At 39.6% G+C, this 22521-nt stretch overlaps 1 protein-coding gene and 1 pseudogene across 6 annotated transcripts in view; one reads left to right on the top strand and one right to left on the bottom strand.

Annotated features, from left to right (window-relative positions):
- Window positions 1–22521, top strand: part of SYNJ1 (synaptojanin 1) — a 69201-nt gene that overhangs the window by 29786 nt on the left and 16894 nt on the right. For 3 of the 5 annotated variants that reach the window (XM_080919084.1, XM_080919086.1, XM_080919088.1), the window contains 12 exons: window positions 1087–1239; window positions 3471–3636; window positions 8050–8241; window positions 9801–9885; window positions 12940–13080; window positions 13175–13367; window positions 13620–13778; window positions 16164–16320; window positions 16832–16949; window positions 17050–17265; window positions 19711–19789; window positions 22037–22199. In XM_080919084.1, the coding sequence (XP_080775210.1) occupies window positions 1087–1239; window positions 3471–3636; window positions 8050–8241; window positions 9801–9885; window positions 12940–13080; window positions 13175–13367; window positions 13620–13778; window positions 16164–16320; window positions 16832–16949; window positions 17050–17265; window positions 19711–19789; window positions 22037–22199 (1822 nt within the window). The remainder of the gene's footprint in view (window positions 1–1086; window positions 1240–3470; window positions 3637–8049; window positions 8242–9800; window positions 9886–12939; window positions 13081–13174; window positions 13368–13619; window positions 13779–16163; window positions 16321–16831; window positions 16950–17049; window positions 17266–19710; window positions 19790–22036; window positions 22200–22521) is intronic. The other 2 variants (XM_080919085.1, XM_080919087.1) reach the window with 1 other exon arrangement.
- LOC308422478 (large ribosomal subunit protein eL6-like) lies at window positions 18326–18830 on the bottom strand (annotated as a pseudogene). The gene has a single exon. The product of its transcript is annotated as a large ribosomal subunit protein eL6-like (transcript).

Raw genomic sequence — 22521 nt, forward strand, 5'->3', positions numbered from 1 at the left:
TGGCCGTGTTTACAGGATCTGCCCATGCCTGCTGGAGTGCTCATCCTTATCAAGAGCCATTTCCAGTCTGTGTCTGTTGACATTGCTATGGAAGGGGTGATGTGAGGGTGTTCCCCTCTGTCGGCTACATTTGTTAACTAATTACTAAACTACTGCTAAAGTACAGATATCCAAAGTAATAGTAAAGTGGACTCTGCTTCCCCCTCCCCCGCTTCTTAAAGATGGACAGATTTAACCAATAAAGGAGACCCTTGGCTATTTTATGTCCTATGTGAACACAGAATAACTCTAGCATAATCAGTAATAAAATGAGCCCACTGAGAGGCCTTAATACATTTCTAAATATTTTGTAATTATAGACAATTACCACACCTAATAGAAAAGAAGAAAATGTAAGTGTGAAGGAACTTAGCAAAAGAGCAGGGATGGCCAACTGATGAAGTCAGTAAGAGGGACAGGCATGCGCCCATGAGTCCAACATCAGTAGCTTGTACAATGCCTGTGTTGCCATCCAAGATGGAGGGCTTGTCGCCCAAAGGCCTTTGAAATGTGCACTTGGTTCCCACAGTTCTTTTAAACATGCCATCAGTGCAGACGCAGACATAAACGCTGCCCTGGTGTTTTCTGGGCTTCTTTATGACACTTAGGAGCTGCTTCTCTTGCTCATGTGACCTTAGTGACCAAGCTTCAAGAACCGAGTCCAAGATGAAGACCATGTTTATGTTTAGGTAGCCTCCGTACACATTTTTGCTCTCCTTTATAGGTTAGTTGTGACTTAGCTAGTTTCTTCAGTGATCAAGGTAAACTGGAATGAATGCTATACGATTAATTAGAGGGAACATTACTTCTTTAATTTCCAAATCCATGTTCTGGTTTGGATCTCCTGAAATACCATTTTACCTTAAAAAAAACTACAAGTTTTACCTTAAAAATATTGAAATGATAGTAAACATAGCCCAATAAAGTGTTAATACTTTCAGAGTTGTATATTTATAAATTTTAACTTTAATTCTACAGTTGTAAAAAGTCACATTACAATGAATATATTACTATATTTACCTTTAAAATCCTTGTTTGCTCTTTCAGATGCTAACTAAACAGCTGGAGGCCCTGGGCTTGGCTGAGAAGCCTCAGCTGGTGACTCGCTTTCAGGAAGTTTTCCGGTCCATGTGGTCTGTGAATGGCGATTCAATCAGTAAGATATATGCAGGCACCGGGGCCCTGGAAGGCAAGGCCAAGGTACAGCCAGATCGTCACTGAGGCCCATCCTTCTCTCTGCACAAAGTTTTGAAATGACCTTCTAAATGTTTTTTTTATGTAGACAGGTGTCTTTTAGGATTGTTTCCCTATACTTTCATGTCCTGTCTGATACATGTCATAGATTCTGATGATTAATGAAACATAGAAAATTTGTTAGGATCAAGGGGTCAATATACTTTTAAAAATAATCCACTGTATATGTTCTTATATTATTTTATATGGTTCAATATTGTCTACCTCTCTTACTTTTAAATTGTTTATATTGCTTTTAAATAAGATGTAAACAACATGGTCCTAATAGTCTCCTGTCTCATTTGTCCTTGTGCCCTGCACATGACACCTGGCCTCTGTTTAGGAGGCGTGTCACCAGCAGTGGGTGGACATATGTCTATCACCAATTTATACAAGCAGAACAGTGAGCCCAGGATTAGTTGGGCTCAATTAGTAACTTTTTACTTTCTGCTTTTTTCACTTTTAAAATGAAGCTCTGAGTATATAGCAGGGTGTGCGTGGATGCCGTTCTGACTCTCATCTGCACTTGTAGCTGCCTGTGTTATTTTCAGGTCACTTTTCTCCTTTGTACTGGGCCTTTGTTGTAAGATTTGAGGCTGGATTTGGAATATGTTTGTGATTCTGTATACTTATATTTAGTTTAATTTTTCCTAAATCTCTCAAGTGCTCAAATTATTTCTGGAAAAAAAGTTGGAACATTTATCTGGGTATGGTGGTTCATACCTATAATCTCAGCATTGGAGAAGTTGAGACAGAAAGGTTGCCACAGGTTCAAGACCAGCCTTTATATATAGTATATATAAAGTATATAGAGAGTACCAGGTCTGACAAGTCCCAGTTTAAAAAACAAAGCAAAACAAAACCACCCATCAACAAAAGGAGAAAGTGTTAGCCATCTTAATGGTCTCAGGAGCTGCAGCCTAGCAGCTGAGGTCCCATGAGGATTACTCAGCAAGCCAAGTGTTCAGGCCTCCCTTGCAGGTGCCTCTCATCCCTCGGGAGTGCTTTGTAGAAATCGCACTCCCTAAACACTGCTGTCTGTAGAAAGCCTGAAATTGCTTCACTTTCATTTACTCCTTTAAAAGTAGCATAATTCTTGTTATTAAACTCTGACTCTCCAACTGTTGCTTTAAAATATTCCTTTATATTCCTCTGCCTTTGGTTTCTGCTGTGACTAAGACAATATATGTACATAAGTTGCATATATGTTCAGTATACTTATCTTTAACATAATGTATAGATATGAAATCTTTATATCTTAATATTAAATATACTAGTCTGAATTGAGCTAAAAATCTAACATCCGAACTGCTTTCTTTCCTTTCTCTCGGCTCCTTTTGATTAATTGCCTGATAATGTGAATGGTGAGTGTTCTTTTTTCAATAACATCATTTTATTTATTTCATGACAAAAAATAATGATTTAATGCCATATTACACTTAGTGGCATATAAAAATGGCTCTTTATTTGAAAAAGAAGCCTATAGTTACTGTTATTTTTCAAAGGGATAAAAATTACACATTCTAAGCCAAAGTTAATTTTAACAGTTAAAACTCTATAGGATCAAAATAAATATTATATGATAATATGGACAAGTGAAATACCTGTTCATTAAAGTTGTAATCAGCCTTCTCACTATTGGAATAGGTATTTATTTTTGTGATTTATATTTGTATAGGCAACATAATATCTCTAATATAAAATATCATATTTGAGATGTAATTACAAATTTTTTTTTTAGCAAGGTTTTAGATTCAATTCTTTCTTTCACTACCATTAAATTATTGGGGTGCGATTTTACTTTTATACTATCAGAGTACTTAGAAGATTCTCTAGGAGCTGTAAGTTCAATATATCATCCTTTGCCCTGCTTACTTTCCCCACCCAGCCCATCCTTGCATTTAAAAGTTATGATGTAGAAAGGCATTTTCTTAATTGAGATAAACACGATATGAAATATTACTGCTCCATACATTACTAGATGAAGTAGTGGCATTTAGTTTATCACTTTCTTTGTGCAGACTGTAAGGGAACAGTTACATTTTAAAGCCTTTCAATATATTTATACAGTTAAAAGATATTTAGTTGAACCTTTTTAATACTAGAATTTTATAAAAGTCAGTTTAAAATTGCAAAATACCCATTGAACAAAATCACCAGTATTTCAAACAAGGGCCCATGCTCCTTCTCCACCACAGGCTGGAAAGTTAAAAGACGGTGCACGATCTGTCACCAGAACCATTCAGAACAACTTCTTCGACAGCTCCAAGCAAGAAGCCATTGATGTTTTGCTCCTGGGAAATACTCTAAACAGTGATTTAGCTGACAAAGCCCGAGCACTTCTAACTACTGGAAGTTTGCGTGGTATGCATACTTGATATTTTATTTACTTCATCTATTTATAGTCTTTAAAAGTTCCCCCCAAAAAGTAAATTTAAACTTATTTACATGAATAGTTTCTAGGCTATAGTTGATTTAAGTAATTTTGGAAGGAATTTCTGTACAAGTGGTTTTTATAAAATAGTATTCTCCAAAGAAGTTTTCCTCTTGTCAAATGTTAATATTCTGATACTTAGCCACAAACTGGCTGTTTAATTCTGAACACTATGTGTACTTTCTTGTATAGATTGTGACTTGGGGACTATATAGTCTAAGTGCGACTAACCTGATGCCAGGCAGGATGCCATAGGGCAGAGGGCAGCACTTGCCAGCTTTCAGGAACTCAGCTCTACAGAGTGTCACTCAGAAGACCCTGTATCCCTATTGGTTAATTTTCATGAACACCACAAATGTTTTTATAACCACATCCTAACTTTGGTTGTTATTGTTTGAATCCGCTTAAATCATAGCAATGATTGAAAGTAGTGTTTATTATTGGCTACTAACCCCTATTATCCATCTTAATATTTGTCATAAATGTATAGCTTTCAAAGTAACTTTTTCCCTGACTCGGCTTTTTACCTTTTTGTATGTCTTTTTACTAAATGTCAAGAAATTTTTCATGTTAGTGAATACATAAAAGCGATATTATGAGGAAACTAAACAACATTCATTGTACATGTGATACATTAGACTCCCTGCCTCTCGCCAGCTTTGTTGAGGTATAACTGACAAGCTCACTTAGATGCCTTCAGTTCCCTAGAACTTTAGAGCGCTGTGGACTTCTTTCCTGTTGGCCCAAACCTTCCAGCACTCGCTGTCCACATAGGACGTTCCTGTGTCTGTAACACCCTCTTGAGACTGGCCATACCAGTGATCATAGATCAGCAGGTTTCTCCTGCTACTGAAGGTTGCTCACTACAAGCAGCTTCTCCGGAATGTATCAGTGGTCTTGGGGGATGGGACCTACTCAAATCCTTTTTCTAAAAAAGTCTGATACTCACTACATCTTTGAATTCAGACTTCTTCCTGGCTTCCAGCAGAGACTGACTGATTTCTGTTTTGTCACCTCTTTGCGCCCGTGCCTACTTGATGTGGAGGCATTAATAATCAACAATGGAAAGTAAGTGTGTGAGGGGAGAGGAGAGGCAAGATGCTCAGGCTAAGGGCAGGCGTCTAGTTCCCTGCACATCTCACCATGTGTCACATGCCTCTCAGACGTGGTCAGCTCCACTGCCATGCTTGTTCTGACACAGAGACAGCTTGTTCCAGTGTGGCTGATACGATAGGTAATACTGTGAACATGATGCCAGTTTGCATGAGCTTTTGCGTGGTTTTGCTGACGAGCAGCATTAGGTAAATGCAGACAACCACCCAGCAGAACCAGTATGGGTGCGGATATGCAAACCGTGCATAGCCATATGCACATCCCTTAAACAGTTCCACATGTCGTTTGAGCCATACCCGCCCACACCTGATGTTCGACTTCCATCCATTCTCTTAGAGCCCTCTTGCTACCATTCATAGTTGCTGTGCCCTTCTGGTGCCCATTTCTACAAGCCACCTTCATATGTTTTTAAAGATATAGTGCCTTACTATTATATAGTCATGCATTTCATAACCATTTAACATACCTAGTACCTAAGTTTTAAATTAGGTTCCTGTCTTCTTTGGTGTGCCACTTTTGAACTTTTTATATGTGGTACCCAGTCCCCCTTTCCCCAGAAACTTTTACAGCCACAGGAATTTGCAGTTTTACATAGTGTAGTTGATGGTTTTTGAATGCACTGGTCTTGTTATAGCTGAAATGATAGCAGTGATTGATTGGTGAGTCCCAGAAAAGAATATTAAAAGTTATGTGTTAAGACATACCTTTCTATATCTTTGGTGTCCTTCAACCTCTTAAATTTTTATATTCATACTCTCTTTCACACACACACACACACACACACACACACACACACACTCACGCATGCACATGAGCTTCTAGAAGAGGAGAACCTTCACATGTGAAGCAGTGGACATCACTGAGTCAGTACAGGATATTCTCAGATACACGGGTTTGTATTAGTTATTGTTGTTTATTGTCTTTGGTGTTATATCTTCAAAAAACAAATTCAAGTTGTCAACTTGAAAGAAATAATGCCATCTCAGGATGTTTTAAGGTAACACAATAAGTTTTAAATGTAACTTGTTGCTTTTCTAATGACTCTTTGTTTTCTTCTTGATGCATCCATAGTTTCTGAACAGACATTACAGTCAGGTACAGTATAGAAAAATCAATGTATAAATAAAAACAAACTTTTCTTTATTTTTCTATAGTCAATGTTGAACACACACAGGTGTAATTTTATCATATTGCAGAATAAATTAATATTGTTACTCTAAATAAAAATTTAAGTTTGCAGAAGTTAAGTGCTTTATTCAGGATTCTTTCTCTTTCTGCATCATAGGCATATTCCAATAGAAAATAATTCAGTTAGATTAAATTTCACTCTATATTTCCTTGAACATTATCACTATTAGATCTGACTCTTCACAGGCTGAGGGGTCTGGACATGTCTATTTGCATTGGTCCAGACCCTGTCCACGGTGGTCACGCCCACTCAGCACTGCTTGCACACAGGTTGCTGGCTCATTCCCTTACTTTGCAGATGACTTGTTCTCTAGAACTGCAGGCCTGCACTAGAACAGGATCGGAAACCTTCTGACTCTGGAGAAGTCCGAGCGGGTGCATGGGCAGCACTGACCATGGCTCCTCTCTTCCTATGTGCATTCATAGGGATTCCGTCTCTTCATTCTCTGTGGTTTATGATCTTGTCTTTAAAGGTCAAGCTGTAGCAAACAGGACAAAGCAAAAGTCTTGCCCAAAGTTTAGCTGCAAACGAACACATTCTCTTCCCCTTCTTAGGATGTTTGGCCTGATCACCATTGTGACTTGTCTGACAAACTGTTGCTGTTTTGTTTTAAATGAAAGTGAGGCAGGAGCACTTGGTTGTGCATTGGTTTATGTAATGAACACCATTTCTTAAGGATATAGTGTTTAGACATCTGTGGTCTTAACAGACTCATTTTTTTAAAAGCACATTAAGGTGCTGTTGTGTTGAGAAGAAACTAGGATTATACTTCACCTTCTAATTCTATTTGTAAAGTGACCTGACCTTATTAATTGAAACATGTGACAGCCTGGTTTTGTTCACATGGCATTACTGTTTTACTCAGTTCCTTAAACTGTACGATCACGGAATTGACATCTTGACACTGAGTGGATCTTTAATGCTTCATAGTAACAGTGGCAAGGACTTTAAGTCCAGTAATGTCCACAATAATAGAGAATGGCTTTCTGCTGGGTGTAATCAGCTTTAGTTAGTTGTACTGAGGACAGAGCGAATACTTTGCTTTGGTTTGCACCCAGTCACCACTCTAGGTAATCATATCAAAAAGGAAGATTGAGAAATGTAGGAATCTGCCTTTAAGAGAATGGAAATGTGGTTATCCAAATAATCTTCAGTCCCCAGCAGCTCAGAAGTCAAAACTACTGTCATGACACTAATGTGGTACTGACCTTTCCCAGTCCCAGTTCTCAGGACTCTGCTAGTTCTCAGTATCATAAAGTGATAACACAGTAGGTGAGATGATTTGTCAGAATATGAGAGTGTATGAGACGGAGCAGGGAGGACAGTGGGAGCTGAAGGGCACAGTGCAGTCTTCACCAGCTGGCCAGGAAGGAAGTAAAGAGCAGCAGGGGGAAGGGAAGAGCGCTGCAGGCCCTGGGAGCTGCAGGCTGAAAGCTTTGCATGTGGCTGAGCAGTGAGAGAACAGAGGGCTGGAGATGAGGACAGAAAGACAGACCCTGCAGGTCTCTGCTGAGCACTTGAGGGAAGCGTTCAGTAGTGACGTCATCGCAGCATCTCATCTTCCCTATGCTCATTTCTGTGAGGGAGCCATTGTTCATCAAGCTACCTGTCAGTAATTTGAACTTTAGCTCGAGAGGTTTGTAAGTGCTTTTGTTTAGGAAGAAATAAAATTTATATTTTTACCAGCTTCCTAATAAAATTTTAAGTCAGTCGCTGTATTGCTTTAAAAAAAAAAAGGCTTTTAATTTTTACGTATAAACCAGCATTGCACTGAATCAGAACTGTTCTTCCTGCATGCTTTATGTTTCTACAGCCATTCTGCAGTAGTTTTGTTGTCCAGTGTTTAATTTCATTAACTCAGTTGGTTAATGCCCCTGGCTGGGCTTGGCATTCAGGGCTGACCTCTTCCTTGTGCCTGTGCATGCATTTTATTCATGCTTGTGATGACAGTTGTATTTTCTAGATACCATCTGTTAATGAGAAACACTTTTACAAATGGCTTACTACAGCTAACATTCTCCTGCATCTTGTTTTTGATCAGCATCTTCCAAAGTCTTAAAGAACATGTGTGAGAACTTCTACAAATACTCAAAGCCCAAGAAGATTCGAGTGTGTGTTGGAACGTGGAATGTGAATGGCGGGAAGCAGTTCCGCAGCATAGCATTCAAGAACCAGACACTCACCGACTGGCTCCTTGATGCTCCCAAGTTAGCTGGCATACCAGAGTTTCAAGGTTGGATTTTAATATCGGAGTTTAATTAAAGTCCTGACTGCGGTGTGACACTTCACTAATTTAGAAAAGAAACTCGGCTTTTTAAATTAGTTTGAAAGTCAATATTTCTCAGGTTAAGTCTGAAAAATCTTACCTCACTTTTTATTTGTAGATAATTGGAGAAAAAAAAAAAAGCAGGGGTGGAGCCAGGTGTGGTTTCCATCCATAATCCCATCTCTCCGGAGATGAGGCAGGAGGATTGCTCTTAATTGCTAGCCAAGCCTGGACTACACAATAAAACTTTGATTCATAAAACAAAACAAACAAAAACAAAATTAACAGAAAATTTTTTAAAAATTTTGGGGCCAGTTTTTTTCTCAGGAGATTGGGATGGAGACATCTTTGAAGGCAGCCAACATACAAGAGAAACTACTTCTGTTTTGACTTAAGTAGATATGATTCAAGTTTATTTTGTAGTTGATCATTTGTACTTTATAATAAGCCCAGAATGTTCCATTTTCCAGGGTGGATCATGAGTAGTCTTATAGAAATTGTAATAAATTGATTGCAAAAGAGGCCTAGAGAGATGGCTCAGAGAATAAAGGGCTTGCTGTTCTTCTAAAACTCTGAGCTGTCACAGATGAGGCACACGTAAGCCTATGGGCACATACACATAAGAACAGGAACAACATAGAGCTTAGTTGTTCATTGTGGTTCCTCTGCCATGAAGCTATCCATAGAACCTTCCAACATGACGGCAGTAATTACAACTCATATCATACATGAAGGTACTATGTATAGGAAGCTGTTTGAGTTAGACATTTTCCTTTTTTAGTCCTTTTTAATCAATCGCATATTAGCTTTTGGAATTTTTTTCAGACATTTTATTAAAATCTGCCCATTTTCAGTCATAGTAATCCAAGTTGGAAAAGAAGGATAGTAACGGAATGATTAATAATAAAAACAGTATCATAGGTTTTTTACATGTTTAATTCTCATAGCACATTCATTACATTGAGGCTGTTATTCCAGTTTCCCAGATGAAGAGCCTAAAACACAGAAAGGGTCCTGCAGCCAGTGTGGCAACAGCAGGGTCTGAGCTCCATTGTGGCTCCCAGTGTTGTGTGTGTCATGCTGTGTCAGGAAAGTTACCTAAGCAAGAACTGCTTCATCACGTGCTGTATCATGATGAGCAGACACAGGTGTGGCCCTTGCACTGAATCCTCACCAGTAAATATCATCTTCTGGGTCTCCATCCTCTTCTCAGAATAATTCCTTTAATTCTGAAGATACGATTCACCTTCGCCTTTAAGAAGTGACTGTTTCTCTGTTGTTAGTGGTGAAAACTCCAACAATTGTTTTTAAATGATTTTATTTAGTTCTCAAAGATATTCAAAGTATCCTTAATCAGACATAAACTTACAGCAACATAGCTCACTGATGAATTGTTACTTTTAATATGAATTTGGTTAAATTCAAAACATAAGAGGATTTTTATGTGATCTGGGACTGTACTTATTGGGTGAGGTTGCATTTGACCTATGCTATATTTAAAGATATTTTTGGATGCTTAATTGTAGATAAGAGGAGTAAGCCAACTGATATATTTGCAATTGGCTTTGAAGAAATGGTGGAGCTGAACGCTGGAAACATTGTGAATGCGAGGTGAGTTAGCTTGGTAACAGCACTGGCAGACAGGTAAATGAGTTGTTACAATGTTGGAATTAAGAAAATATGTGAAAAGGAACTTTTTAAACTGTAAAAAATAGTTATCAGTATTTTTGGTATGAGTCTTTCTAAACTTAAAATATTGATATTATATTAGAAATTAAAACTGTAAAAAATAAACAATTGTTTTATATTGGCAAGATGTTTTTTTCTCCAAACCTGATGACCTGAGTCACTGTAAAAAGGAGAGGGAGAAAGCAGGTCTACAGAGTTCTCTTCTGACCTCCAGACGTGCACCATCGTCTAAGTCAGAACTTACCGGGAAGCACGGCATTGCTTTCTGGGTTTTACAGATCACTTTACGTTAAGAGACCTAGATTTTTACATATACTTCATGTACTTCCATGTTGTGCTGAAATGTCATGAGTGGATTGCGTGAAGAAAAACCAGATAAATGCACAGTTTGGAAAATATTTTAATAACTTTTCTAGAAAATGTCTCCTTGGATAGGTGCTGTGTAGAAACTGAGCGAATGGTGACCTCAAAGATTAGTGGAGAGTGGGGACTGAAGGCTTGTTAGTGAATCTGAAGAACAGGTTTGTGCTTTGTGTGTTAGTGCTTTGGCCTTGTGTATGCGAATGAGCCACATGCAGGCGCTGCGTGCAGAGGTCAGGAGAGGGATGAGGTGCTCATAAGACTGGAGTTACAGATGGTTGTGAGCCATCATGTGAGTGCTGGGGACAGAATGTGTTCGCCCTGGAAGAGCAGCCAGTGCTGTAACTGCCGACCGCCTCCAACATGGCGAGCTTTTTGTGCTTTTGCCGTGGAGTGCTCTTATATCACTGTCCTGGTCATTCAGAAAAGTTCACTGGGTACATAGATATTCCTCATTTTTGACACATCTTCAGTACTGTTTTGTTTGATATCATCAATGGGTATTTCATCAAAATCTTTAAATATTGGGAAGCAGTAAAGATCACAGTAGCTAAATAGAAGCTTTATAAAAATTCTCACTTTTGCTTGAAAATACAACTTTTAGGCCAGTAAGCTCTCTCTCTCTCTGTCTCTCTCTCTCTCTCTGTCTCTCTCTCTCTGTCTCTCTCTCTCTCTCACACACACACACACACACACACACACAGAGAGAGAGAGAGAGAGAGAGAGAGAGAGAGAGAGAGAGAGAGAGAGAGACTGGCATACTACAGCCATGTAAACAATAACTTTTTAAAAATAAAGAAGAAAATTTCAAGTTTTTTTTTCTTTCCTTCCTTTCTTCCTTCCTTCTTTCTTTCTTTGACTCTAGGGTTTTATTTTTCAGACAAAGACCCAGACTGGCCACAGACTAGCCATGTAGTTGGGGCTAACCTTAAACTTTTGATGTTTTTAGCCTCTGCCTCCCACGTGCTGAGTTCCAGATGAGAACGCAGCCCCACTTTTATCCACAGGTGGGATTGAGCCCAGGGCTTTGTGCCTGAGACGAGCCCTGTGCTAAGTGAGCTACATCCCTGCTCCTCAGGTCTTGTTATTATAAATACTGTTGCTTATTCTCCTTGTAACAGACTAAACAGGCTGAGGAAATAACTCCCAACAACATGAGCTGAAATGACCACACTCTTGAGTACTTTCAAGGACTGTGCACTGTGTATGAGAGGTAGCAGGTAGCTCACAGCCCAGAATAGCAGGGCCTTCCACTGGGTGATTAGAGAAGTGTGCTCAGAACATTGAAGGGGGCAGCTCACAGGGGGGCTTCAGTGAGACCAATAATGATCACCACTTCCTTAGAGCCTGTCTGTTAAACCTTTGGATATTTTTACAGTTTAATTTGAATAGTTGATATCAGTTCTTTCTGAAGCCTAATTGTACTACCTGAATATTTTACAGAGAGGTAATAGATGTGCACACTGTCTCCAGTGGGCGATGTTGATTGACACTGTGCCCTGAAAGACAGCCATGAGCAACTCTATGAAGTCTGTTAGCTCCACTTTGCCAAAAGTAATAAGTTGACCTTGTTTCTCAATTTTAGGTGATATTAAGGGTTACTATTTGGTGATGGTATCGTGGGTTTTGTAAAGATAAAAATGTCCATTGTATTAAAATACATAAAAGTAATTATGAGTAAAATGGTATACGACTTAGATTTGGCCTAAAATATTCCAGGTTTATAACAAGGAGGGAAGGAGAGATTTTGAAGCTAAATATTGGCATGTGGTGACTTACTTTACAGTTAAGCAATTGTAGGCTCTTAACATTTTTTCCATAATTATTTAAAAGAAAAATGTCTTAAACTAAAAATATATAGGTAACTTAGCAGGTAAGATCTTTTGCTGCTCTTCCTGTGACCCAGGATTCAGTTCCCAGCATCCATATAGGATGGCTCACAACCTATAACTCCTTGGATTTTTAATTCCTGTCTCTGGGCTCCTTGGGCACCTATACATACATGACATACACACACACACACACACAGAGAGAGAGAGAGAGAGAGAGAGAGAGAGAGAGAGAGAGTAATTTTTAAATAAAATCGGAGTTCATGAACTAAGGTAAGTGGGGGTGAGACAAGGTGGAATGTAGAAGTGCATGTTTCTCGTGAGCCTGGTGATGCTTGACATTAAAGTGTGAGTTCTGAGTCACTCCCCCATGTCTCTTTTCACTCATACCTCTTCTGTTGTTCTGTGTCTTGGTGGTTTTATAGCATTATCTGTTTGGGTGCATGTGTGTATGAAGGCACACATGGGCAATAGTGTGCATGCAGAGGTCAGAGGATCACCTCAGGGATCAGTTTTCTCCTTCCCCAAGGCTCATAGGATTGGACTCAAGTTGTCAGGTTTGGCCATGGTACCTTTACATAGTGTGCCCTCTCATTAAACCCATATCTCCTCTTAGATGAGTTGTAAATTTTGAAACACTTTATTATTTTGGTTAGGCTGCACATTTTTCTTTTTAACATAAACAAAAAGTAGCTTGCATGAAAATGTTCTTCTTTTTAAAAAAATCAGATGTATAAGAATGTGTATAAAACTTTCCTTAAAAATGCCCTCTGTAATACTTTGGTAGCACAACAAACCAGAAGCTGTGGGCAGTGGAACTGCAGAAGACCATCTCCAGAGACAACAAGTACGTTCTTCTGGCTTCGGAGCAGTTGGTGGGTGTGTGCCTGTTTGTCTTTATCAGACCGCAGCACGCTCCTTTTATCAGGTCAGTGACAGACCCGCACTGTGTCTCTTCTCACTACATGACAGGAAAGGTCCTAGCGATGTCATCTCTTCCATTCGTAATTTCTGTTTTGTAGGGATGTTGCAGTTGATACTGTGAAAACTGGGATGGGAGGCGCAACCGGAAATAAGGGCGCCGTTGCAATTCGAATGCTCTTCCACACCACCAGCCTCTGCTTCGTCTGCAGCCACTTTGCTGCAGGGCAGTCCCAAGTCAAAGAGAGGAATGAGGATTTTGTAGAAATAGCACGAAAATTGAGTTTTCCCATGGTAAGCTTCTGCTGTTTGTTCCTGAAGGCAAACCTTTGCATTGTATTTCAGTTTATCCTACGTTTTCTGTCAGCAGTTTTGAAGATTTAAAGCGGTCCCTAAAGACATCAACAGTGTTTGTCTACTTCTCGCCTGCTGTCTTATTCTAGTGGGCTCAAGGCGCAGTGTTGGCAGCGCAAGCCCCCATGACAGGAAGCAGAGACAGTGACACACAGGTTGTTTTGAACGTCAAATGCTGTTTCATGTTTCCAGGGAAGAATGCTCTTCTCCCATGACTATGTATTTTGGTGTGGTGATTTCAACTACCGAATTGATCTTCCTAATGAAGAAGTTAAAGAGCTCATAAGACAGCAAAATTGGGATTCTCTTATAGCTGGAGATCAACTCATCAATCAGAAAAATGCAGGACAGGTAAATACATCCTGAGAAGATAATTGTCTTACAGAAGGGATTTTGGAGAGCTGGAAACATGGGTCAGCAGTTAAGTGCACTTACTGCTCTTGCAAAAAACCCAGGGCCAGTTCCCAGCACCCACATGCTGAGCAGCTCACAACCACTGTAATGCCAAGTCCAGGGAATGCAGTGTCCTCTTCTGGCATCCTGCACATTCCATGGCACACAATAGACAAATAGGCATGTAAAAAGATACACTGAAATAAAAAGGAATATAAGTTTATTTTTTCCTCAGGGAGAGGGGAGGGGAAGGGGACTTGGGGCCAGGAAGATGAGAATGGGGCTAAAGCACTTGCCATGCAATGCTGAAGGTCAGGTTTGATTTTCAGAATCTACACAGAAAGCCCCAGGTAAACCCTGATGCAGTGGCACACACCTGCAGTCCTTAGGCAGCTAGGAGCTGACACAAGAACCAGTCAGTTGCCAGAAGGTTGTGGGCCAGCTAGACTGGAGTAAAACTGTAGAATCAAGATACATCCTGCCTCATTGAGATAGAAGGGAAGAACCAACTCCCAAAGCTGTCCTCTGACCTCCACATGTGTCCTGTGGCACATATATGCCCTCTTCACTCAACATACTCACATATAAAATGATAAATATACACAGTAAAAGTTGTAAAAGGAGGGTATGAATTTTGACAATTAAACATATTTTCTTATTTCATTTCTGTACTTATTGGGAGTTGTTTATACATATCTGTAGCTAAGCATACAGGATTTTTTTTAAAAGAATGAAAGAAAAAAAAATAAGAAAGGAAGGGTAAGAGAATATGAAACAAAAAGTTTATAATTCTTCCTAGGAAGAAAATACATTGATTTGTTTGTAAGATGCACTGTCGAACAGAAGACTTATAATTGCAGGAATGATAATAATGTGGAATCTAAGATTAAGTAGAAGGGGTAGGAGCCACTGGCCCAGTAGCTGGGACCACCAAGCCTGAAGTCACCTCTGTGACTGTTTCACCGTCATGGCTGTCAGCTCTGATATTTCAGAGTGTGTCAGGCTAGACGTTCCCAGACTTTCACACTGTCTTCAGCCTTTCGTTTTTGAGCTTGGGCAAGACTGTTGATTGAACCTAGGTGCACATGCTTCCCAGGCAAGTGCTGTGCTTCTGAGCAGAGTTCTGAATGTCCCTCAAAGCAGGGGGATTTCTTTATTTATGCTTTTAAAGTTCACTAATGCAAGGTTAAGTGATAGGGGAAAGGTCACATTTTTCCATTGTGGGGTTTTAGTTTTGGGAGGGTTATTATTATTATTTTGGTCTGTTCTGTTAGAAATATTTACTAGACAGACAAATATTTTGTATGAGGTTATCCAGCACATAAGCATGAAAGTATGAGACCAGAGGGATGGCCCAGTGGTTAAGGGTACTCACTGCCCTATCTGAAGACCCTGGATCCAAAGCCCTATTCTGGCCTCCACAGACACCAGCACACATGTGCAAAGACAAACACACAAATAAAATACATCTTGGTCAGCTCTGTTCCCGACACCGGCAGATGTGGGCTGCTCTCAACCTTGGTCAAATAAGCTACTTCTTGTCTCGTTAGCTGTCAGGGGAGAGGTAAGAACTGCGAGAACACTGGGAAGAAGACGGAGTGTTGAGCCCTAAATCACTTGTCCCTATTAACCCCACCACCAAGGTTCAGGGGACATCTCAGACAGTGAGTCAGAAAGAGTGTGCGAGTAACAGGATGAGGGGTGCCGAGACACAGCACGGCTATGGCGGTCATGAACTTAGCAGCTCCATTTGCCTGCACAGAACCACATAGGACCAGCCAGAGCTGTAGTACAGAGACTGGATGACCCCAGGCCCCATCCCCTGTGGAGAAGCCATTGGCAACTGAGAGTTACTGCACGAGGGAGAACCTTTTGTTGTTGTTGTTGTTGTTAAGATATGGCCACTGGTAGGTTTTCCATGTCCTGGTATACTGGTTCTCAACCTCAGGTCATGGCCCTTTGGGAGTCATGTAGCAGATAGTTACATTAGGATTCATAGCAGTAACAAAATTGCTGTTTTGAAGTAGCCATGAAAATATTGGGGTCAGCACATGAGGAGCTGTACTGAAGGGTCATAGCATCAGGGAGGGTGGGAGCCACTGCTATAGTGGATGCCCTCACACCCGTGCACATTTGTACAGCACTAGTTAATTTAATGAGTTATCAAAAAGGAAGACATGATGTTGAAGGGAATGGGAAGCCTTGTAGGGGGCAAAAGAGATTATTTATGATCATATTTCATTACATAAATGGATTCTCAATAATCAAGAAAAATTCTTAAAGTTTAAATAAAAACATAAACATTTATGTGTTTTGAAAAAAATCTGTGTATGTTTATTTTAGATCTTTAGAGGATTTTTAGAGGGAAAAGTAACGTTTGCTCCAACCTATAAATATGACTTGTTTTCCGAAGACTATGACACCAGTGAGAAGTGCCGCACTCCTGCTTGGACAGACCGCGTCCTCTGGAGACGGAGGAAGTGGCCTTTCGACAGATCAGGTGAGGAGTGGGCTTCCTTATTTAGGTAAATTAATCTGAATTTTGTGAGAAGGAAGAAAGGAGCAATTAATATTAAGCAATGAAAGCTTTTTATACAAAGGTTATCTAACATAAAATAAACATTTTGAAAACATTTTATGCCTGTTTTTTTAAGTGATATAATTTCATATAAAGTGAAGAAACATTTATTTTGTAAAACTCCTGAATGCAGTCTTGAAATTGTGGTTTTTGAATGACCAGTTGGTCACTTGATAGAACTTTTATGAAACATTGTTTGATCCCAGGCCTTTAAGTAATTTTAGAAGTAAGCAACATCTTCTCCAGTAAAGAATAAAATAACTTGACCAAATATATTTCTAGGTTACAGATGTCTAATGCTGCTTTCAGAGTTCTGGCATTCCAGCCTCAGACTGCTGAAGGTTCTAGAAGGCAGTGGCATTTACATGTGCCATGTGACCTGCCTGTCCTTCTCCTGTGGCCTCTCTTGAATTTTCTTTTATTCTAATTGCAGCTGAAGATTTAGATCTTCTGAATGCTAGTTTCCAAGATGAAAGTAAAATCCTTTATACATGGACTCCTGGTACCTTGCTGCACTACGGACGAGCCGAGCTGAAGACTTCTGACCACAGGTTTAAACAACCTCGGTTTTTCTAATGATGCTTGAAGTTTGTTTGAAATAAATCCCTTTAGAAACATTTCTAATGTGTCTCCCTTCCTCCTTGCTTTAAGGCCCGTCGTTGCCCTGATTGATATAGATATATTTGAAGTTGAGGCTGAAGAGAGACAAAAAATTTATAAAGAAGTTATTGCAGTCCAGGGCCCACCAGATGGCACAGTACTGGTCTCAATCAAAACTTCTGCACAAGAAAATACTTTTTTTGATGATGCTTTGATTGATGAGCTTCTCCAGCAGTTTGCACACTTTGGCGAAGTCATACTTATAAGGTGAGTGAGTGGTTTGTGACTCAGAGCACATCAGTAGTCGTTTGTACACTGGAAAGCCTGACCTTGTGACTGACCAGCATGTAAGTCTGATATCGCCATACTTGGGATGTTATTCAAGAGCCCCTGGGTTTTGAAATTAATTCTCTGCTTAGAAAACGTAAAGTGAATAATAAAGCGTACATGAACAGTTGAAGTCAAAGATATGTTTGAGTTCAGGAATGACCTCTTCATGATTTCTCTACAGTGGAGCAAGCTTTGTGTGAGAGGGAAGCTATGCCAGGTCATTTTAGTGTTTTAAGGAGAGAAAAATAAAGGCTCTGTGGAGCACACCGGTATTCTAGGATTCAAGAGGCAGGAGGATAATTACTTCAAGGCCACTGTGAACTACGTAGAGAATATATAAATAACTGATTTAAAAAGTAAACAATCTGGGGGGGGTTGAATTCGCTAAGCTTAAGAAATCTGATGTTTATATTATAAATGTCATTATAAACGATAAATGTTCAATTTCCAGCCAGCAGAAATGTGATGAGTAGGAACCAACTATTCCCGTCTCAGTCCCTGTGTTGACTTACCCAGCTGCTTTCTGCAGGACTGCATGCCTCTTGTCTTAGCAGTGTTTTCTCTCACATGTACAACTGTTTTGGGAAATTGAATATCATGTATGTCTTTTAATTCCATAGGGAAAACAATTCTACTTAATTCCTTTGTATGTTGTTCATTTGCTTCTTTGGGATATTTTATTTGTATTTGGTAGGCAAACCTCTATAAGATACGGTACTGTAGAAATGGTAGAAGAGCAGAGAACTTAGGATATGGCTCTGATATATCTATTTGGAAAGGTCATTGTAGTGGCTTCTCCAGATCCACAGAATGGTGATGGGATCATTTCTGTAGGTGGAATTCATGCCCGACACATATCAGGTCTTTTCAAGGAGCAGAGGAACACATTTTTAAAAAGAGACTTCTTTTATAGGCCCTTTGATTTTTTTTTTACCCCCTCCCAATCTTAGAGAGCATTTTTTTAACATATGAAGCTTTTAATTAAGTTGTTAGCAATTTAGAACACCAGTTTGTGAGGATACATCCTGTTTGTCAGGAAGAACTGAAATCACAGGTAGCCCTGGAGCTGAGGAACAGCTTTAATCTTTGGCAAAATCTGAGAGTCCACAGTTTTCTGATCAGCCTTTCACTGCTCTGTAATCTCTGTGCCAAAGATCTCGCCCTCCTGGTGCCTGGGCTCGGGCAGCTGCTTCTTCTTGAAGTAAGCGTCAGTCAGGTGTTTGGGGATTTTAACCTCGCTGATAGTGACTTTTGTAGAGGGGGCAATGACAAACTTCTGGTGTGTCCTGTGAAGAGATCCAGTCACAGGTAACAAGCCACTGCCCAGCTGCTTCAGGAAAACCACTCTCTTGCCTCTGTGGCTCCAGTGAGGATGGTTAGAACAGTCCTGGGAGTGGTGCTAGAACAACTCTCATGTGCTGACTCACGTGCTGACTGAAGGGCTTCTTGCCGAGGCTCAGTAGCTTCCACGGCACATCGTCAGTAGGATAATACCTAGGCATTTTCGAAGCTTCACCACCCAGGTTCCACCATTCTTGTCCCCACCAACTGTTTTTATGACAGTAGCAAGGAAGTCTTCTTTTTCTTCTTTTCAACCTTGGTCTTGGCAGCTGAGTATTTCCTTTTGTACAAGGGCTTTCTGGAATACACAGTGGATTGGGCTTTTTAATCTTAGGGTTACCCTTTTTTTGATGCACTAGCAGACCGGGCCACGGAGGCAGGAGCATCCCCACCAGCCTTTTTGACTGCAGGTTTTCACCTGCTATCTTGCAAGACAGGATTTAGAGAGCATTCTATTTTAAATCTTCAAATTCTTCTAAAACCTGAGCTTAAGAGATGGCTCAGTGCACAAAGGCACTGTCTCAGTTCCATACTTGGGACCCATGTGAAAGAGGAAGGAGAGAGCCAACTCTAACGAGTTGTCCTCTGACCTTCACATGTATGCCCTGGCAATACTGATCCATTTGTTTCTAAAAGGCTTAAGAAATGAAGGCTTTAGAAAGTACACGGTAAAGTCTCCCACATTTACAGATAACAGTAAATGTTGCCAAGCATAAAAATGTCAGAGCACCAGAAACATCTGTAGCTTTGGGAACAAATGTAAGCTACGGCATTGAGCTAGAAGACTTCAAACTGTATAAGGGAGAGAGGCAGGGAAAGGAGAAGGGATGTGTGGGTTTTAACTCACTAGGGTCTCCTAATGCACAGAGTGAAGTAACTGCTGTGTGCTAAGAACAGTGACGCCGGAGAACCCGCCCAGTGCCCACCCTGTTCTCTTTTGGGCCCCAACTGTTCATTCGAAAACCAGTGGCTACAGATTGAGCTGGTTGTGTCAGAGAAGTTAAGTATGTTCCTATTCATTGTTTCTTCTTTCTCTTAAAGATTCGTAGAAGATAAAATGTGGGTTACATTTTTGGAGGGAAGCTCTGCCTTGAATGTTCTGAGCCTAAATGGTAAAGAGGTAAGGTAGATTTGGTGATCCTAAACCACTGGAAATATGTCTTAGGATTATATTTTTACAGACAAGCAACTTGAATGTCTAGATGTATTTTCAGTTAAAAAAAATCAAAGACCGTGAACTGCATAAGTGTTTCTTATTATTTTTATTTAAAATAGTTTTCTGCCTAACTTAAGGTTATTTTACTTTCCCTTTATAGATATTAACCACTGATAGAAATGAAAAGGAAAATATGTTTCCTGCCTAATTTGATTTCTATGATATTTAATACAAATTATTATAAAATTTTAATTAAAATTAGATATTCCAGCTTTTCTATATTGCTACCAAGTGGAGAGCATGCATTATTTACAAGAGCACTGGGCAAGAACTCAGAAGGAGCAGAAGACCCTTACTTTCCCAGGGAGTTACTCATAAGTGACAGAGGAGAGACTTTGATGTCTAGTGCCCTTTTCCAGCATGGATACATAGTTTCCTCAGATAGCAAACACACCACATTGCAGCATTTTCAAATTTAACTGCTGGAGATGCTTCTAGAATGTGATTAGAAATGTCACTGATGGGGAACTTACACAGGTGACCTGGTGTAATTTTGTCTCTGTGAAATGTTGCATCTGTCAGTTTTTATGAATCATTTTTAATGAAATCTGCATTGCTAGTTGTATGGTCCATAGATACACTAGACTGAGTCCTAGGCTCCATTTCTCCAACAGAGAGCAACTCCCTCAGGAGTTTACCAGCCTTCTCTTGTCATGTCACATCTGCCTCCTTAAAGAAGAATATTTGCATGTGTATATTGCCTGAGTTTTATTTGTTTGTTTGTTTTTAATGCAGTACTAATATATTCATGTCAAATTAACAAAAATGAAAGAAAATATTTAATTGACCCTTTTGGAAATTATACATTTCTAAACCTCTAATGTTGATTTTGTTAGAATTATTAATTTAACCCTATGTCTTTCAGTATTGTCCCATTTATTATCCCATTTCAAAGAAAAAAACTCCAAAGCACCCTGCATATAGAGATTCTCTCTCTCTCTCTCTCTCTCTCTCTCTCTCTCTCTCTCTCTCTCTCTCTCTCTCGCACACACACACATACACAAACACACACACAGAGAGAGAGAGAGAGAGAGAGAGAGAGAAACATACACGCACACACACAGTAGAGAGAGAGTTTTATAAAAGATTTTTGTTGACTTAATGATCTGTGAAATGAATAGGTAAATAATGAATTAATTTCAGTACTTGGGTTTGATAAAACAAGTAAGGGACTTAAGGACTCTGACTTTAAAGTTGCTGTCACACAGCCATGCTTTAAGTATTTGGACCTCTGTGCCTTCAGGAAATCCTGAGAGCAATAAAACTTTGAGCTGGCATCTAGCCACAGAATTGCCAACTGTCAGCATGGTGCATTGACCTTGTCTATACAGATCATTTGTAAATAGTTTAAAAGTTTAGTCTTCTTCCCACTCAGGAACTCTTCAAACAAAAGAGCCTTGAAACCGTAAGAAAGAGCTTATATCTGGGAAGCATGTCTCTTGTATGCTGTGGACTTTAAGTGAGAGTGCATTTCATCTCCATGTCCCTGATAAAGAAGAATTCTTTCACCCAGCAATACATTTTTGAAGAATTTAAAAGGATGCAAGGAGACACAGTGTAACTTGATTATTACATGTTGATGTTTATTGAGTCATCCTTGGATCTAGAAGTCACTTAAATATATAAGAAAAACTGAGGGCTTGCTTTACATGGTGCAGCCATTCCAGTTCCACAACAGCTCATTTTGGCAGAAGACTCAAAATAATCTTCTCACAACATTCTCCCGACATTTGAGATGCTAAAAGCGTAGGTTAGCGCATAGCAGCAAACAGTGAGGCAGCTCTCAGGACCAGACAATAGCAAGTGCATGCTCGAGGCCCTCTGTCTCTTCCATGATGGTTTCAATGCAGGAGCAGTTAATGTATGGATCCAAACCAAAATTCCATCGCAGATTATCAGTGGCTTATGTTTGGCCAGGAAGAGATACTGGTTAGAGTAAAGAAACCCTAACTTCTTATATTTGACATTGTAAGTTCTTAAGGGCAGAATGTGAACAACCTTCACATGGAAAATAGTAGTATGGTGGGAGGTTGTATTTTGACTAGACTCCAGCTAAACAGTTGATGCCATGGCATGGTGTAACATAGGTACCCTTGTCCCACAATAGTTTTCATGGTAATACATTCTCTGTATCTTTTTTATATCAACTAGTTATTAAATCGGACTATAACAATTACTTTAAAAAGTCCAGACTGGATCAAAAATTTGGAAGAAGAGATGAGTGTAGAGAAAATCAGTGTCACGTTGCCCTCGTCAACAAGCTCCACCCTGCTTGGTGAGGACGCAGAGGTTGCAGCAGACTTTGACATGGAAGGTTTGTATGTTGAGCAGACTTATTTTGCATGTCAGAGAAGTTTGTCCCAGCACTAATGACTTAGTATCCCAGTTTCTTTCTCTCCTTGAACACAGTATTAATGGTGATTTGTTTTCTGTCATATAATGTTTATCTGATTACATTATACTTGGTAATTTATGTGTAGCTTGTCATTAAATAGTAAATACAATTGCATATTTTAGTTTATATTGTATGATAAAAGCATGAATTAGTATTCTGAGTGTGCAAGTTTGTGTCAAAATTAGGTAGAAGTTCCAATGAGTTCATAATTACATGAAGATATATTCTAAAGGAAGTTAGA

This window comes from Micromys minutus, assembly GCF_963924665.1.
Source record: "Micromys minutus genome assembly, chromosome: 7".
NCBI classification, from domain to species: Eukaryota; Metazoa; Chordata; class Mammalia; order Rodentia; family Muridae; genus Micromys; species Micromys minutus.